This window comes from Neopsephotus bourkii, unplaced genomic scaffold (assembly GCF_033783945.1).
Source record: "Neopsephotus bourkii isolate Nb327-2 ecotype Australia unplaced genomic scaffold, CSIRO-AGI_Nbou_v1 NB_1248, whole genome shotgun sequence".
NCBI classification, from domain to species: domain Eukaryota; kingdom Metazoa; phylum Chordata; class Aves; order Psittaciformes; family Psittacidae; genus Neopsephotus; species Neopsephotus bourkii.
In genome coordinates, this window is record NW_026901733.1 from 5,050,291 (window position 1) to 5,067,452 (window position 17,162).

Sequence of the window (17,162 nt, forward strand, 5' to 3'; positions counted from 1 at the left end):
AATTCTGTTTCCTGAAACAAAACAGCAGGATCAGCTTCATTCAGTCCCCTGCATATAATTCTCACAAAGTAGATAATGAATTGTTGTGTCTAGATAGTGCCGTTTTGTCTTTAAATGAAACTCCAATATTTTATAAACTGAGAATTTTGTCATGTGGTGAGCTACGACAGGGATGACATTCTCCTTTTATCAGTACTTTTGGGCAGACCGTGGGAGGAAGATACAAGAAGAGCAGAGTACATCAATATGAGAAATGTATGAGGAAAAGTATTGGGTACCATGTTTCTAGTCCAGCTCAATATCTAATTTTTTGTATCTCCCTCTTTATTGTTAATCAGTGACTTAAACAGTGCACCCTAGAATGACGAGTAGTACATAGCATACAACAGAATATACTCTTAGTAATTTGACAAATGAATTTTACAAATCAGTAGTTCTTTCTTTGATTGCCAAATATGTATCATGCAGTGTTATCTCAATTTGTTGTGGAATTAATTTCCTTTTTCTCTGCTCATATTTCTACTACCTTTTTCATACACGTTAAAGAAAATAATTCTAGTGTATACAGTTCTGGCTTTTCCAGTTACGCAGCGTTGCCATTCTAAGGCATTACCTGTACCTGGTTTGTATTATTGAAGAAAACCTTTCTTTTTCCAACCACTCACTGATGTCAGTCCATTCTCTTGTTCTGTTGTGAGAAGAATACTCAAACCAACTGGTAAACAGTGCAAGAAGTAATACAATTTATTGTATCACCTTATAATGTAATGCGATTAATATTATTTTTATTACAGTCTTTTTTTTTTTAATAATAAGATGAAATCTCTGTCCTAAAGCGCTAAGTGGTATAATTTAAACTATAAATTTCTTCATTTTTAGAAAATGAGAAGTTGTGTTCATTTTTAGATTTTTAAAAGCCTAGGCAAATAAAAAACCTATTTTTGCTGTAGACAGAAATTTATCTCACAGGAGATGCCTGCACACAGACTCTTCTTGCTAGTTGTAAATAGTTTGTATCTTCTCCAAACTCTTGTAACTAAAGAAATCTTTCTGATTATATTTGACATTCCAATCAAATATATTTGACTTTCTTCTGGAAAAAGAATATAAATATTGGGGGGAAAGGTAATTTTTATCCCCTGTTCCTGAAGTTGTCTTAGTTGTCTTTATATGTGGATAAATTAGTTTGCCAGAGAGAATAATAGGTAACATCTGTTCCTTGATCTTTGGTTCTTACGCTTCTGGGGCAGATAGCTTAGTTTCTCTTACGTGAAGTAGTCCAAGAAGACTCAACAGCATGTCCCAGAGATGCCTCACTGCACTGTTCAGGGGCTGCTGTGTGACCGGTTATGAGGTAATGGCACATCCAAGTGAGAAGTGCTTGGAAGTGCAGATGCCTTCCCTTGCAGACAGTGTTGAGCTCTGGTTGAGGTGACTAAAACACTGTCTCGCTCAGTATCACTGTTGGCTACAGGACTGTCATCTGCCTTAGGAGGAGTGAGAAAGAGGAGGATCATTTACTTGGAAGGAATCATCTTTAGGTTGGGCTACCTTAAGTGAGGACAAACCCCTTCTCTGCAGAGCACTGTATCTTTTATAGAGTGACTGTTTTGCAAGAGCATTATAAAAAGACCAGGGAATAGCATGGGGACACAAGATAACAGAGCCTGGAAGACCCAGGATGGATTCAAGGAGAGAATTCACTGTGTTATCAGAGGCATGGGCTTTTACAGCATTTGGGGACATCTTTGACAGGCAAATGAGCTGCAGTCAAACAATGCAGTCTGGAAAAGAGAAGGGATGCAGAGGAGAGGTGACCTAGAACATAGAGGTTGCTTAAAACCTGGGACTTGAGGGTTGTTTGTTTGGTTTTTTTTGGTCTTAGTTTATTAAAACTTAGCACTTTAAATGAATATTTAAACATACCGAGCTGGTAGTTGCTTCCTAACCACTACAGTGTCTGGTGCTCTTAACACAGTAAGCTACAAAATAACTCTTTAAACTGGTTACAGCAACTCCGCTCCAATATGAGAGAAATGGAGAAACTCTGTTTGCGAGTCCGGAAGGAAGACATCCTGGTGTTGCAGAGAATGATAAATCCTGTTAAAGAGGAAGCTTCACTTGCCATAAAAGATTTCCTGCAGCTCCATTCTCAATCTGCAGAAGAACTTAAAAGGCAACTTGAAGGACAGGAGGATGCTTCTTTAACCAGATCTGCAACCATAGGAGGAGGTAGGAGAATTTGATTTATCTATTATATGTATATTGTTGAATCCAGTCTGCCTTTTATTTGACCAGATATAAATGAAGTAAACAAATGAGATTTCAGCTGAATAATAGTTCATCAAGAAGCAGATTTCTTTCCTTACACCTCACTTTTCTCAAGACCTGTGACTGAGTTTTGGTAAGTGGAGAACTGCCTTCTATGACAAAGCTCCTGTAGCCTTGGATCTTGAAATAAAAGACTGTTCATGGTAGCAGAATAGTTGATCACACTTAATCATGTGTGAATAATTATTTAGGCCATTTTCACTGAATTAGTGCTTGCAACATCAAGAAGAAAACAATTTTTATATGACAGACGGTATAATATGCCACTGCTGAAATATGTGGAAAAGAGAAGCAAGTCTCTATATAAAGGAGAAGGTCTCTTCCTGTAGCATTTTAACTTGGCAGCTGACAGAAAAGCAGAAAACAGTATAAATCTATTTAAATAAAAGATCTTGGAAACATGCTATAACATGCTACAAGTCAACGTGTTTGCTGTTCTTCCCTCCTTTCTGTACAAAATGTCTGTTCCTTGTTCTACCATTCTGTCTTCAGGGGAAGCCCTTACTATGATGTGGTACTGGCCAGTGTTCTCTGCTGATGATCTATGAGAAAGCTGATACCGCAGGATGAAATCCTTCCACATAACAGTAGTTAGTTTGATTGCTGCAGTAGCGGTGTTGTTTAAATTTGTTGGAAAATTTCATGTGTCTTAACATCAAAAGAGTATTTTCAGTCCATGACATTGTAGAAGAACCTGCCATCAAATTTGATTTCATGACCCTTCCTGTTGCTAAGTAAGGAACTACAAGAACTCTTTCAAGTGTGATTAGCAAGCTAGTGAGTCTAACGGTCAAACAGGGAGAAAAGTAGATTTGAGAACTGGGCTTGCTTTCAAGAATGTCATGTGCAGTAGCATCAGAAAGACTTAAGAAGTCAAGACACATCAAATAAAGAACCATGGAATGGTTTGGATTGGAAGGGACTTTTGAAGACCATCTAATTTGACAAATCTGTAGATAGCTCATCTGAGGGTAGCTCACTGTTCTCAGTCTTATACTCCAAGTTTTAGATGTTTATGGACTGAATACCAGGTATTCAGTGACCCCCTTCATTAATATTAGTCATTGCTTTCAGGCTGTTTGTGAGCTCTTCTCTGTTATGATGAGAACTAAATTTAAAATATCTCTTCTTTTTGGTAACATTCTGCAGTTGTTCTCAGTACATTCCAGTATTTCATTGGAAAGGCCTTGTCCCAGCTTACTGCTTTTCTAATAGTTACGTAGGTGGTAAATGGGAAGTAGAGTTTAATTTCAAAGAACAGGACTGCTTTTTTAAACTGAAACACCATTAATGTATGGAGGACATTGAACTTGACAGTACTTCTGAAAGACAAGAAATTGATCAGAAAGATTGGGATGAGAAGAACAGAAAAATATTACTGGAATGACATGCTCCTGTAAGTCTGCTCAAGAATATGGAAATTATTCACCCCATTTAAAGTGGAATACACAGACAGCCAGACAAGTAAATGCAATCAAACAGGTATTTTTTCTTCAAGTTTGTCAGCCCATGAAAGCAGCTCTGTTGAATTGCTAACACAGATGCTGTATATTGTCTGCTCTTTTGTGCTTTGAGGCTGCAGTCCTGAAAGCAAATCTTGGCTGCTGATCTTAATCAAAGGAGCTTCAGCATGCCCATTCTTTGTAGCATGTTGCTTCCCACCTGGTAGAGAAGGAAGGAGTTTACAAATTCAAATCGCCCATTTAGAAGGCACGTCAGTGATATGATGTAGTCCCTTCCCTGCCTCACCACCCTCGGCTGAGGTCCAATAGAAATGGAATTTAATTGCATTTTAAACAAATATTAACAAAAGGTGAGACTCGACTCTTAAAATTACTAAAATCTTTTAAGCAACATATTGAATCTTCCAGAGGTTTAGATTTTTATCTTGAGTGTAATGAGGTACGAAGCTGCTCTATGAAATCTGCAGAGCTGTTTTGTATTACTCATTTGTGGGGAGATGCTGTAAGTGAACTGCTGGAGCCACTTCCATTCTCTAGTTCTATTAAAATTGGTTAGACCTGATAAGATGTGAACTTGTGAATATAAATTTCTTACTCATGCTTTCAGTCCAGGAATGACTTCACCTTCTCTTACCCTTCCTGTTCTTTACCTTAGTATTTTGAAGTGAGTAAAGAATTTTCTTGAGACTTTTTTCCCCACTAATTTTTAGTTACTAGGAAATGGTAACAGTGTAAGCCTACTTAAGAGTTTTCAGTTCTCTTGAATGTGTCATGCAAAACTTCAGCATCAGTTATGTACTTCGGAGGATGTGCTTTTCTACAGTAGGTCAACAAAGATTGTTAAGGACAGACCAGAGTAGGGAACACAATTTGTGAAGAGGCCATTTTGCTTAGTGAGCTTTTTTCCTGCTTTTGTATTGTGAATATTTTAATTTCAAGCAACTTAGCATGCGAGTGATTAGGGAAGAGTGCGTTCTTCTTGGAAGAAGAAACTTGATTTTGAAATAGGATTGTGAAGGATTTAAATGGAATAAAATACTCAAAACCCATGTTAAGCATTAGAACATTTAGCAGAAATGGTTTCTCCAAAAACGGACACATTTGGATCTATGAATTATTCTGCTGAAAAGGGAAAAGCAATATTTTAGGACTGAGTCTATAACATTAATTAATCTGATGGAATAAATCAAAAATATGTTGTGGAAGAACAGGTGATGATTGTGGGAGGTGAAGTGCCTTCCGTGTCTGGATTCTTAAAGGAAAAGGGGTGGAAATAATTAGAAAGAAGAACAAGCCCAAAATAAAACCCCAAATTGCTTATTCCGTTGCTGTTACTCTGCTACTCTGCTTAGTAGCTACAGCTGAACATCAGCTTCATTGATGTTAGACTTGTATTGATCTGAGAGTAGGAAGATTAGGTCCTTAATGTATTTTGAGGTACTGGGATAAAAATGTTCAGAAATGGACAAATGGTTATGAAAATGTGTCATTTTTATTTTATCTTAAATTAATTCCATGAATAAGCATGCATTATTACTTTTTTAAAATAAATATGATTATTTTTATTTGGTTTCCATTGTACGTATCTGTTGTAGTAACAGTCATAGAATACTATTACAGTACCTTGGCACATTCACTGTTTCTAAGGATTTTAATACAATATTTACACTTTAGTATTGTTAGACATACCTAACCAGCCTTCCCCAGGTTAAGCTTTCTCTTAATACTGCTCTCCCAGGGAAGGAAACATTGGTGACCTACTAAAGCAGCCATTTTCCTTCAGAAACTGAAGTTATCTAAATTAACACATTCTTCATTTACACACATACATTCTCCAGTCTGCCTTTCACACTCTAAAGCTATTCCCAAATCCTTGCTACAACAAGCCAAGCTTGTTTGTTGTTATTCTTTATTACCACTTAATATCTTGTCTGTAATCACTCACATGTCCATTACATCCACAGTGGCTTGAGATCCGGCTCTTTAACTGGAGAAGGTATGTGTGTGACTATTCATTGTATCTGCTCTCCCCCATGCCACCTAGCTCTCTTTCGCTCTTTCCCCGTTTGTTAACACCATACTTCCTTCTAATGTCCTCTGCCTTCAGTCCAGGTGATTCAGAAAGGAAGATATTTGAGAATACCTCCTTTGTACTGCTGAGCTGCAAGTGTTTGTCATCCTCACAGCACTGTTACCTAGCTGGATCCAGCACCCAATGCTGGGCAGTGTGTTACTTGGTTTTCATTGCTTTGAAAGCTTTTTCCTCCAGCTTCTTTAAGTCCCAAATGGCTGAAAATCAAACTGGTAGGATCCTAATCACAAAATGAGTAACTGTCTGTTCAGTTTGGAAGTTCTTGCGCGTTGTATGTAAATGAAAAGCTTTTTGTCCCAGGCTCAGTTTTCTTACCTTGAATGATACAAAATTAACTGACCTTAAATTCAGGACTATAATTTTAATGTTATCCTCAGAACTGATTGTGAAAGTGAGCTGATAGGAATGAATCAATTTCTTCAGCAATAACTTCCTTTTCAGAAAGTGTCTACTGCTGTAAGACTTTTCCGTATATGATCATTTTCAGGGTTGTCAATTGGCTTGAATTAGGTTAAGTATCAATTTATTCTTGAGAAACACTAAGAGTGAGAAACCTTGCACATCACCTGCATTCTGATTCAGTGCATTTATTTATAAGCTTCATGTTTCTCATTCAGAAACTTTACATAACACAGAAGTGAACGATGGCTCCCAGAGTTTAATCCAGATCTACTCCCCCCTTCCTGAAATACCTCAGCGAGAGAATGCAGCTGAGTCCTGGGAAACTTTAGAAGAGGTATGTTGGAACTTGCATACTGCCATGTTGATGCTCTTGATTTTATTGCAGAATAACATTTGGGTGTTTTTAATTGTAGGGCTTGATTGAGCTTAGCCAGTTGGTGACTGACTTCTCTCTCTTAGTCAACGTAAGTATTAATTTTGCATTCTATCCTAGATGGAGTCGTGTACAAAAGGACAGTCAATGAGTAATCCTAATGGGACTAAAAAAAGATGAGCAATACTTGTGCCCATAGTCTGAACTCAGACTGAGCTGGTATCACCTGGTCAAAGTGACGGAATAGCAGAATAACTGAAATAGATGAATTTATTCAGTCCAGTATTCAGGACTACAAAATCCTAGTCCCTATTAAGAACTTCAGGAAAATGCCAGGAGAGGCAGAGCTGTTTTCTCCTCAGTGTGCCAGGATGTCTGCACAAAGGTGCTATCTCTGCTACTTGGGACCTATGGTAGATACACCTATAGTTTCCATGCTGGTACATAAGGTATTTTCCAGAGTTGTAGGTATTTACATCAATGTTGACATCAAATTGTCTAGCATTAGGGTGAAATGTTTTCTTTTGATTTTCAAGTGCCAACAGAAAAGGAATGTTCAAAAGCATTAGTTTAAGCCCTCAGCTTCTCCTTCCCTACAGTAATGATTCATTGCTAAAAGTTTTATTTGTGGCTCTCCTGTTGATTCAGGCTCTGTCAAAACAGTTTTATGAGGAGGCAAGTCTTTCATTTCAGCAGTAGTGCTGGTAATTGTGCCTAAGCTGTTGTCACTGGAGCACCTATTGATGTTGTGGCCAGTGCCCTTGGACGCAAGCTAAACCTTCCCAGAAGCCCTACAGTGCTGACCGGGAGACTTGTACCCAAGGTCCCATTTGTTTTTACCATTTCTAATTGTAATGGTGCAGACAGCCTTCACTGCACAGGGTGGGTGTTTCTCAGGTACTTCTCACTTAATCAGTACGAGAAAACTCTGATGTCCCCCGCACCTTCATCATGCCCTTTCTGTGCTCTCACAAAGCTGCCAAAAGGTCTTAACCATCTATACTGACTTCCCAAAGTTTAGTTCTTCCTGTGCTACAGGGAATTTAAATCCACAATTCTTATCTCCCAGTGGACTTCTTTCATCTTCTGACTGTTCGGTTAGTTGGGATAAACTGGTTTTTAGCCTTTCTGCTGAGTATGTGCTGCTTCATGTGTACAAACACCTCCCACTCCTAAGATTCATTAGGCTGGAGAGGGGCTACAGAAATTGTTACTCAGTAGCCTAAATGTTAGCAGTTATAGCTAAAAAGGGGGAGTTCCTGTTCCCAAGATTTTCTGGATTTTACATCTTACTGTCATTTGATGTAATAGCAAGCACCTGATATGTGTGGATTGGATTGTAGAGGAAGATACCAGTTTCTGTATTAGAAAGTGGGAAAAGAGTTCAGAATGCCTTTTCTTTTTAAGCTGAGCATTAGCCATCTCCTTATTTTGTGACACAGAACAGCCTGGGTACTGCTGAGATTAAAATAAGAACAAACAAACCCCTTTATCTTATGCTCCACTGTTCTCTGAGGGGAGACTGCAGGGGAATTTGACTGCATTTGGAGAAAAGGGATGTGTTTTTAAACTGAGTACAGTGCAGAGCAACATCAGGTGTATTTTCAGTACTGTCACTACTCAATTTGTAAAGTTAAGTCAGCATTTTATACTGTCATAATTAAACACATACTTAGATTTCTTTGTGCAGCTCTGTATGCTGGAGTTGGTACATGAAACTCAGCAGGAAGCAAAAAGGCTACTTGGTTTTATTTTGCTTTTGGAACGTGAGCTCGTCTATTCACAGAAAAGATTTGGAAATCGTATGTTTGGGGATTTTTCCCCCTCTAACTGCAGCAACACATTGTGTAATACCCACCCTTATTATTACTTAATTGTGAAGATATTTTTGAAGTAGTTTGTAGTTTCAGCACAGTTCATCAGATGCTATTAATGAACCACCATGAAGGCTGCACGGCTGCAGTGTGTAGCAGATGAAAAGCGGCTGTGGGGCCCTGATTACAGGCATTAAAATGGTGTGTATTGGCTCACTGCTGCTTCTCCGCAGGTTCCCTCACTCATAATTCCTTTGCATCTAGGCTCAGCAGGAGAAGATTGACAGGATTGAAGACCATGTCAACAGTGCTGCTGTGAATGTTGAAGAGGGAACCAAAAACTTGAGGAAGGTAGGGATCTGCTCCTGCTGGTGAATCAATGGTACTCTGCCTCCCAGCAATCCTTGGTATTAACCCAATTGATCTGTCGTCTTGAATGCTGAGGGAGCCAGCAATTAAGGAAATAAGGAAGAAATGACCCACAGGTAGCAGGGAAAAAAATAAATCAATCTCTCTTGTAATTTTCTATCACATCCAGGCTACCAAATACAATTTTCTTTTGTTTTCTTTTGTTTTTTTTTAATGCTGTTCTGATGCTGCTTTGGTTTATCTGCAAAGACGAGCATAGTCAGTGATTGGCTCATAAGAATCAAACAAGTGTACAACAGGCTGATGATAACATGCAATTTAACTCCCATTCTATGCAGATGTCAGTGATAGTTGCAAATAAGCCACAAACCTAGATTCAGGCATGTTACTGAAAAGTCTGAGCATTTGCTCAGCTTGTCATTTGATTTAGTGATGGAGACAAGGAAATAAATCATGAAATGCTTTGGGTTGGAAGGGACCTTAAAGATCATCCAGTTCCAACCCCCTGCCATGGGCAGGGACACCTTTCACTAGACCAGGTTGCTCAAAGCCTCGTCCAACCTGGCCTTGAACATTGCCAGGGATGGAGCAGTCACAACTTCTCTGGACAACCTGTTGCAATATGTGCATCATCAGCCAGATCCATGTAAAAGGGCCCTGTTCACAACTGTGTACATACACGAGACAGCTCAATTTGACTTGATTTCAGTACACTGTCATACATGTGGGACAGTTGATCATCTCTTTTGAAATACTAATTTGTAAAGTTTATTTATCACTGAGTATTCAAGTCGTTGCCAAGAGCAGCGAGGGGAAAAAGCACATCACCACAGGCAAGAATTCTAACTCTTTTGTGTTTGTCTCTTTTTTCTCTCCCTTTACAGGCTGCAAAATACAAGCTGGCAGCTCTGCCCGTGGCAGGTGCAGTCATTGGTGGAGTGGTGGGGGGTCCGATTGGTCTCCTTGCAGGGTTCAAAGTGGCAGGGATTGCAGCTGCAGTTGGTGGTGGGATTTTGGGTTTCACAGGTGGAAAATTGATACAGAGAAGAAAACAAAAAATGTTGGAGCAGGTCTCTTCCAGCTGTCCAGAGCTTTCTCACCAAAGTGCCAAAAAATCCAGCTGAAATACAGCTTCATCACTAGGAACGGAAGTGTGGTAGCCACACTAATGACAGACTTGCAGCCTTGTGCTTTAAATACAAGGCTGAGCAACGTGAATTTTGACAACAGTACCGTGACTTGGGGGGGGGTGAAACAGTAACATCAGAATTTCTCTTTTCAGATGTGGCAACATCAGTCCTTTGAAAAGTACATTGATAACTCTTCATTACGAAATCCTTAGGTGAGCTCTATGCACAGCTGTAGTGATAGGCAACGGGTGCTTCATGCCAAATTTGCACAAAGTGTCTTGCAGACAAGAGCTATCTGGAAAACCCTAACGCTCTCCTGTGAAAGCCACCCAAAAGCTGGAACTTTTACTGCAGTGCTCCAAAGAAAAGGAAATAAGCTCCATCTATCCTTCATGGTCACAGTACTTTACTTTCATTTATCTGGATTCCCAAACTCCTCCTGTGTATATCCGCAGGATATGACTGCCTATGCCTTCCAGTAACGCACAGGGAAGCAGTAGCTACCATAAGAGGGGAAAATGGTGGGTGAACAATGTGGAAAAAAACGTATGTATATGCCACATCTGCCTCCATCAGCCAAACCACATCAGCATTACAAGCAGTTTTTCTCCTTTTTCAGGTACCTTTTAATTTGTAAACTCATCTTGTTTAAAGTGTAGTTAGGAATTAATCAGTCCAAGGAGCAGCCGTGCTGGGGAATAATAATTTTCCATGGCTGTTCAACTCCTTGGCTTGTCCTGAGAACACCAGACAGGATGAAGGGCTGAGCTCTGGCATTCTGAGCCTGAAGCTGCACTTTACGCAGCGCTTACTGATAGATGTTGCCCTTGCTTCTCATCTCCCATCAGTGACAGTGCTGTGGTGAGAGAACTAAATAGCTTTCCTGCCTGCTGCAGCCAGGCCTGCTCCCTCAGTAGTTTTCATTATCCCTCAAGGGCAGCGTTAGCCACTAGGTCACAGCTGGGTGCAACACCATCAAGGCCCTTTAAGTGGTGCCAGTGTCAGCTGCCAGCCCCAGGGGATGGCTGTGTAAACCAGAGTAAGTAAACCATCCTTGTGTGGGTCTGAATCGCACCTCTTGTATCCCCTTCAGTTCCAAAACTTGTGCTTCCACCCACACTGTAGCTTCTTGTCCTTTAGGAACATGCTGTGGAGCCTGTGTGGGGTGAGATGGTGATAGTGCTTTTGCTAGGTTTTTATGGTGGGTGCCCATTGTGTTTACCCTCCTTTTACTGCTTAAGAAGCCTTTTGCTTCCGAACCTTACATTGTTAAATATGGAAGTGTTATTGACATATAATCTACTGTTCAGCACATGGTCCTACCTCCATCCTTCAGCACAGTTCCCACATTACTGCTGCTACTGTTTGGGGAACAGAAACTGAGGTTGGGAAGCTGCTTTTTAACGATTTTAGACTGTTCAGTTCATCCCAAGCTCTGCTTGAGTCTGGTTTTATTAGGTGAACACTGAAGTCAGTGCTCAGTGATAAGTCTTCCCTGACAGGGAACACTGTGAAAGTAAGCATACTACAAGCTAGAGTTCCCTTTTGCAACCAGTACTTTGATATCATCATCGGGAATAACTGCCTCCTCATGGCAGAGGAAGGGGTTTTGAGCCTGGAGACACTGTAAGCAACTGTTAGTTACAGCACAAATACCTTTTTCTGAACACATCTTCTGTGTTACTCTTAAAATGTGATTGAAATTGCAGTCAGTGAGAGCACTGTGTCTCTTAAGTGCGTCTGAGGCTCAGGGAAGCAACATGTGCAAGAATAGTTTTCACAAGTAATCACAAGCACTGTTAGAAGTGCGTGTGTTAAAGCCACAGTGCCTACATCTGTAAAATCAGCTGGAGTGGAAAACATGACCTAAGTCAGTCAACTCATTTGCTCCTATCAGACAAAAAGCACTTTTCTTTAAATGCATTGACTTTGTTTGCAAACATTTAATTAGCTTGTAACAATTTCATACTAAGGCTGTTCATTCCTTCAGTATGGCACTTCTGCATTTAAAGGAAGAAACTAAGAAGTATTCTTCATCAGAAACTGTGATTGATTCTTTGATTTTCAAAAGCTTTCTCTGCTTTCCTATTGTACTCTTCAAAGCCCTGTGCAGTGGAAATGACTGCAGCCACAGCAGAGCCATCGTGGACTCCACCTTCTTCCCCCAACTGGACTAATGCCAAGACAATCTGAATTCATAAACCTGAATTCCTGGTGCCGCTTATACAAACTGAGCTTGGTATGCATTCATTGTGTGAAACATCCAGCATAGAAACTATTCTTCCTCCTTGCATCTGTAAGGAAGCAACTTCAAAACATTGTGTACACACTAGAGACTCGAGACACTTAAATAAGCTCTGATTTTTAAAAACTGGTGGGTTATTTACATATGTGAAGAAACATGGGTATCTGAGTCACCAAACTAGCAGCTAAAGTGCTAGGTGCATTAGAAGAAATGTAAGACATACATGATTCCTTCAGCCCAAATAAAACTTTCTGCCTACGAGACTGGTTGTAGCATTTACTGAGAGCATCGGGGTTTGTTTCTTGTAAGCACCTAAAAGATTAATCCTTTACGAATGTTATTAAAATACCTCCATTACTAAGATCTAAGAATCCTAGACTGAGTTACCAAACATGCTTCAGCTATTGAAATACACTGACTGAAATGAACACAAATTCTTAAAATGTCACATGCATCTAGTAACTCGTGCACATGTGCTAGCTCAGAATTGGACTCCTTAAATTCAACTGAAAATGGGTTTGTTCCACCCACCCAGGGATAAGGCATTTTTGACAATTTCCCATGAAAGCCATAACAAGTGTTGAAGGGAATGGCTAGCTCAGCACCAAACGGTTCAAACTTTTGATGCAGCTGATCAGAGCTGAAGGGCTCAATTTAAAACACTTGTTTTTTTGGCAAATTCTTGGTATCATCAGGTACTGAAAAGCTCAAGCCCTACTTCAGCATCAAGTTAGGCAGGCAAGCAGCCTTAGACTTCAGCTGTTAACCTTCTGCCTGCAAATAGCAAAATCACTTGCCAGTTGTACAACCAGGTCAGTGGTCATCAAGAACCCAGGACAACTGAGTCCAGTTCCCAAGAAATACATAGTGAAATCACTTGAGTGTGTTAATTCTCATAAAACTATTACATCTTATTGGCTAATGCTAGGATGCGACAGCTCTGGGAACAAGTCCTTACTCAGAAAGGCAAACCTGCATTGAAGAAATGGCAGGGGAAGTCGTTCATCTCTTTCACTGTCTAGCTGAAAAGCACCAGCCACTGGACTGTTGGGTATGTGATGAGGTCATACCTCTCTCCAGAAAGAGCAGTTTAGACTTACTCCACCAAACAGTATTTATAAGTAAGAATCCCAAGATAACACAGGAACCTCAGAGCAACAAATTGAGTACTCCTAGGTACCATGCAGGAAATGACTAAAATCTCAGGTACCTGTACAACTCCAGTTGTTCTGTAGCACCCCCTGCAGATAACAAGTGGCAGCCTTAAAACCTTATCCTGCTCACATCTTCATACTCCAAGTGGAAGCTGGTATATGACTCTGCTGCCAAAAATGTTTGCTTTGGCACGAGATGGAGAACGGACCAGGAGAAGAGCTGGCTTTCAAGCATCAAATGTGCACTCTAAAATGCAGATTCACAAAACTAACAAAAAAGTACACCTGGAAACAAAATCTTGGAACACTGTTTTAGCTACCAATTCTGCACTGCTCAGTTAGCTGAAGCTCGGTGGTGGTTGGTCCTAGCAACTCACTCCTCAATCACTCCCTATAAATCTCATGTTCTGTTGCTGCAGCAGGATCTCTTGGGATCCACTTTTGCTTCAGCTGCACCAGACCAGGTCAGTCTTAAGTCAGTAACTGAATAGGTGCCATCTAGCTGAAAGGAAGAAGGAATCCTCAACTGTTAACATGCTGAAGTAGAAATGAACCCAGTGGTCCACCTGTCCAAAGGACAAGCTTTCTTCTAAGGACAATAAATTTTGGGGGCACAAGCCATGGACCTACACTCTCTGTAATAAGTGTACTGTACAAAACCAATTACGTCTCCAAATTGCACATCAAATTAGGTATTTTTTTTCCATGTTATAGTTTATGTTCATCTCACCGAACAGCCTGGAGATTCATTGAGAGAAGCCCACATTCGGGTATTATGCACACCAGAAGAGCCCACAATAGTAATTCCTTCTTGAGCAGAACTCAAATAATATGCAATAAATAAGGCACAAGCCAGATAAAAAGAACAACAGGAAAATGTGCAATGGCTGATTGGGAAGTTTGCCAGGAAGGCAGGGACACAAATTACAAAAACCAAAACCAACCAAATCTTAACACACATACAGGGATTAACTGAAGACTGACAAAGCTAGGTTAGCATTCCAGTCCACGCCTACTGTAAAGGGTTTCCAACATTCACATGCTTCTAACACAACTGCGTAGATAATATAACAACCCTGGTAATTCCAGGGACTCGGGCCAACACAGCCCTTTCATTCCAAGCACAGCCATTATCATTAAAGCTTCTCCTTTCCTTGCCTGGTATTTTAACAGTCAGAATCATTAGATTACTTAGACATTTACACCCAGTAAAGCACCACACGAGATTCTGTAAAACTTTAATTTATTCCCCTCCCAAGTATCCAGAATAGAAGACCCTCTTAAGTTGGAGAAAAATGTGACAAAGAAATAGATTACCAGGATAGCTGTTACCATGAAGAAGAAAAAGAAGAAGAAACAAGCACATACTACCAAGGTTACACAGAAAACAACCCAAAAGTCCTATTTAATGGGATAGTGCAAGTTAACAGCATGTCTCTGGCAAGGATACCTTCATTTGGATTATAAAAGTTTTACAGAACAGAGTTAGATCAAGAGTCTGGCTGGGTCTCCGCTATTTTACTATAGCATTAAGAGCGTACTGGTTGAAAGATGCTGTACAGAGTGACCCACCAAACAAATGTATTTACAAGCCTGGGGAGAAAAAAATTATTTTTCAGTTTATTCAAAATAAAAATACACATAGAATTATGAAAATATAGGTTTACTATTTCCACCACACAGAAGTCAATGCTGCTGTCTGAAAGGCTTGCAAGATTATTTCAAGTTTTTAAAGTTCATCTTTTTCCCTCAATAAGGTGTACCTATGTTCACTGGGTGCCAGTTTCTGGAATGAGCTCTCTGGTGGGCTGCTTGCTAAATCCTGGATTGGCTGAAAAAGAGCAAACAGTACAATTGCTTGTTAGGCTCAGTTTAGTAATCAGTAACCCCCATTAAATGAACTTCTAGCATTAATTGTGGGAGTGCATGATGTCCAGCAGTCTCACAACTCGGGTTTTTTTGGAAGGCACGCTTTAAGTTCCAAGAGGGTGGAACACACACATTCATTAATTAGGCACCATCAGTTAAGGATATTTCTCTTGTTGGCACATCTCAAAGGTTAAGGCCATCACACAAGTTTCTGTACAAGTGAATTAGAAGTTTTTCAACTGCAGCCCCACCACATCTCTACCGCTTGCTTTGAAAGTTTGTGTGCTTGCTTCTGAGATGCACCAGGGCAAACATCACTGCGGCATCACTGCTGACATGTTCTAGAACTTTTCTATGGAAACTGAAGAAAGAAACCAAACAAGGATGCAATTCAAGGGACAGAGATGACCTAAGACAGCAGCCTCCAGTTTAGTGAAGGCCATCCAAGATGTCAGGATGCCATATGGAGATGAGGAAGTGAACATTCCTGGTCTTGTGTGCATTTGTCAAGGCAGGATGGAGAAAAGCACAAGTCTGCAGCTCTAGGCATCCAGCCTGTGCCCAGACAGGCAGCAGGATCCAGGGACTCGGCAGGCTTCCCACGTCCCTGACCAAGCCTCCTCCACATTTTACAATTGCATTTAGTGGCTCATCCTTATGCATGCCTGTCAGACCAACTGCCTGGCCTACTCCTCAGTCTCCAGCCCTATTTCTGCATCTTCTGTTGGTCTGAATTCTGGTTGCCCCATGATTTCCTGAGAAACACAGGGAGTTACCAGTTGAATGAGTTACTATGAGACAATTCAGCCCACATGTTTTCAGGGCCAGTCATGACAACATTCAAAAGCAGTCATGCTCCTGGCCCAGGGCAAGCCTCCAGGGCTTATGCTTTTAAATCTTTTGACTTTGAGCAGGGCGACACAGATTATTACACAAATGACCCAGAAAATGGGCTTGTAGCCATAAATCATTTCTGTCCCCCACTCATGGGTTCTGGAACAGCCCAAGGCACCCCAACACCATGGCACCATGTCTCCTCTGGGACTAATGGGGCTCTTGGAGCCACAGACAATACAGCACGTAACTTAAAGTGCTTAAAATCAGTTATTTCGTTAGAGAGTGCCTGAGTTATGAGAAGATTGCCTGACAGGCTGTTACATTTGCACTTCTCAGCATGACGCCAGATGTATGAGCTGAATGGTACATTGAGAAGATCAAGACAGAAGACTGGGCAGAGCAGAGGGAATTGGGGCTGGTAATGTCCTTTCTTTTCTGCCTCTTGGATTAAACTAAACACTGAGGTGCTCCTGAGTTTTGTCTGGAGAAAGTTGTGCTCCGGAAGAGATCCCAGGAGCAACTTCTAGGTGTGTAATTGTATAGCATGACAACCTTTGTGCACAATGGTGAGGAATCTTAACTGACAGACGCAGCTGTGACCACAATTAATGCCACTGGTTAACTGCATTAAAAGTAGTAATAAGCCCTGTTACTGCTCATCAGTCTTTTGTTGATGATCTAATAATCTGCCTCCTGCTTGGATTGGTGACTACAAGTAAATATGTAAAACATTCCATCAATTGATGCTTCCCCTTAGAAGCACCCCTCATAGCATGTCATATGGGAAATACTGCACCTATGATCAGTTTCTGCACAGAAATCCCATGGGAATGTAAGAGCAGCTCTATGAGCTCAGAACAGTCAACTAGCCCAAGATCTTCCATTTCAGTGGACAAAAATGCGTATTCTTACACTCTTGACTTCTTGCCTTATTTGAGGCAAACAGGCACCATACTTTCCCCTAATGCTCTCCCTGCTTTTTACCCAAGGAAGTTAAAGGAAGAGCCAAGCAGAAGCGGCAATGTTATGCTTCTATACACAGATTTTTCTTTCAGAAGAGTGAGGTTAAAAGTACACTCATGT

General features: G+C 40.5%; 2 protein-coding genes across 4 annotated transcripts in view; one reads left to right on the top strand and one right to left on the bottom strand.

Annotated features, from left to right (window-relative positions):
• STX17 (syntaxin 17) overlaps nt 1-12,480 on the top strand; it is a 34,308-nt gene extending 21,828 nt beyond the window's left edge. For both annotated transcript variants that reach the window (XM_061364734.1, XM_061364733.1), the window contains exons 5-9: nt 2,013-2,232; nt 6,504-6,622; nt 6,702-6,752; nt 8,740-8,826; nt 9,729-12,480. In XM_061364734.1, the coding sequence (XP_061220718.1) occupies nt 2,013-2,232; nt 6,504-6,622; nt 6,702-6,752; nt 8,740-8,826; nt 9,729-9,968 (717 nt within the window). In that variant the 3' untranslated portion in view covers nt 9,969-12,480. The remainder of the gene's footprint in view (nt 1-2,012; nt 2,233-6,503; nt 6,623-6,701; nt 6,753-8,739; nt 8,827-9,728) is intronic.
• A 2,119-nt stretch (nt 12,481-14,599) lies between these two features.
• Nucleotides 14,600-17,162, bottom strand: part of ERP44 (endoplasmic reticulum protein 44) — a 49,515-nt gene continuing 46,952 nt past the window's right edge. For both annotated transcript variants that reach the window (XM_061364727.1, XM_061364728.1), the window contains exon 12: nt 14,600-15,204. In XM_061364727.1, the coding sequence (XP_061220711.1) occupies nt 15,103-15,204 (102 nt within the window). In that variant the 3' untranslated portion in view covers nt 14,600-15,102. The remainder of the gene's footprint in view (nt 15,205-17,162) is intronic.